Source organism: Etheostoma cragini, unplaced genomic scaffold (genome assembly GCF_013103735.1).
Source record: "Etheostoma cragini isolate CJK2018 unplaced genomic scaffold, CSU_Ecrag_1.0 ScbMSFa_1907, whole genome shotgun sequence".
Taxonomy (NCBI): domain Eukaryota; kingdom Metazoa; phylum Chordata; class Actinopteri; order Perciformes; family Percidae; genus Etheostoma; species Etheostoma cragini.
In genome coordinates this window covers 1-1,717 of record NW_023266010.1, presented here as the reverse complement: position 1 = coordinate 1,717, position 1,717 = coordinate 1, and the positions used below count along the sequence as shown (strand labels likewise).

General features: G+C 42.6%; 1 protein-coding gene across 1 annotated transcript; it reads left to right on the top strand.

The window, feature by feature from the left end:
• Nucleotides 1-6: 6 nt before the first annotated feature.
• On the top strand, nucleotides 7-1,426 carry cunh15orf40 (chromosome unknown C15orf40 homolog; the record flags this gene model as incomplete). The annotated part of the gene is made up of 3 exons (XM_034865552.1): nucleotides 7-137; nucleotides 479-668; nucleotides 1,299-1,426. Coding segments are annotated over exons 1-3 (339 nt in total), but the record flags the coding sequence as incomplete, so codon positions are not given.
• Nucleotides 1,427-1,717: the final 291 nt, after the last annotated feature.

Below are 1,717 nucleotides of genomic sequence, written 5' to 3'. Positions count from 1 at the left end.
TGCCTCCCCTGCCCGGTGCTCAGCGTCTGTTAGCCGGTCTCTCCCGGGGCAGACTGCCTCCCCTGCCCGGTGCTCAGCAGGAAATAAGAAGTCTCTCCAGAAACAGAAGCGGAGAAATGCCCCCAAAAAAGAAAGCGGTGAGTTATTCTCGTGTTTTGTCTACTGTAGTTGAGTACAACTTTGAAGTAACCAATGTTTTACTTAAATACTTATAATATCTGCAACGTTACTGTATATTTGTAACGTTTAGTACTCCAGCTACATCTCAGAGAGGGGAAGTAACGTTACTGCTATTTTACCCACAAACTGTAAAAGTACTAACACCATATTCTGGGAATGTACTTCCCTGGATCCAGACTCAGCCCTCCATCAGCGCTGGAAGAAGTACTCAGATACTTTACTGCAGTAAAAGTATAAACATAGTAGAATGTATTGGAGTAACTGAAGTACCTAGTAACTAAACTGCACCCGGTTGCAGCAGGTCAAAGGACCGCCTGGCGCCCGCGGAGCAGCAGCTTCCTGTCCGGTGGGAGGAGACCAAAGCGGAGCTTCTAGTCCGGTGGGAGGAGACCAAAGCGGAGCTTCTAGTCCGGTGGGAGGAGACCAAAGCGGAGCTGTCACCATAACGGTGCACGCCAAGCCCGGCTCCAAGCACAGCGCCATCACAGGTCTTTGTGTCTTGTTGTGGATGTTGTGTGTCTCTTTGTGTCTTTTTGTGGATGTCGTGTGTCTCTTTGCGTCTTTTTGTGGATGTTTTGTGTCTCTCTGTGGATGTTGTGTGTCTTTTTGTGGATGTTGTGTGTCTCTTTGTGGATGTTGTGTCTCTTTGCGTCTTTTTGTGGATGTTGTGTGTCTCTTTGTGGATGTTGTGTCTCTTTGCGTCTTTTTGTGGATGTTGTGTGTTTCTTTGTGGATGTTGTGTGTCTCTTTGTGGATGTTGTGTCTCTTTGCGTCTTTTTGTGGATGTTGTGTGTTTCTTTGCGTCTTGTTGTGGATGTTGTGTGTCTCGTTGTCTCTTTGCGTCTTGTTGTGGATGTTGTGTCTCTTGTTGTGTCTCTTTGTGGACGTTTTGTGTCTTTCGGCAAGACAAACACTGTCTTGTTTTTATTAAACCTCAGTTTTTGCAAGTTCTGTATAAATATTTCCAGCATATTCCATCGCATTTTTTAAGAAAACGTGCCGCATAATAACTGGATGTTGATTTTTGCAACAATCACAAAACACCTCTGGACAGCTGTTGTGATCAGCTGTTGTGATCAGCTGAGAGAATCTTACCATCTCCTCTTCTTCTTCTGCAGAGGTCTCTGCGGAGGCGGTGGGCGTTGCCATAGCAGCGCCTCCGACAGACGGAGAGGCGAACACGGAGCTCATCCGCTTCCTGGCTCAGGTTCTGGACCTGAAGAAAAGTCGCATATCTCTGGACAAGGTCCCTTAATACTAATAATAATACTAATAACACTAATAATAATACTAATAACACTAATAATAATACTAATAACACTAATAATAATACTAATAACAGTAATAATAATACTAATAACACTAATAATAATACTAATAACAGTAATAATAATACTAATAACAGTAATAATAATACTGATACTACACTCACATCCACTGCAGAGACTGCATATATATATATATATAGATGTAGAGAACATAGACTGTATATATAGATGTAGAGAACATAGACCGTATATATAGATGTAGAGAACAT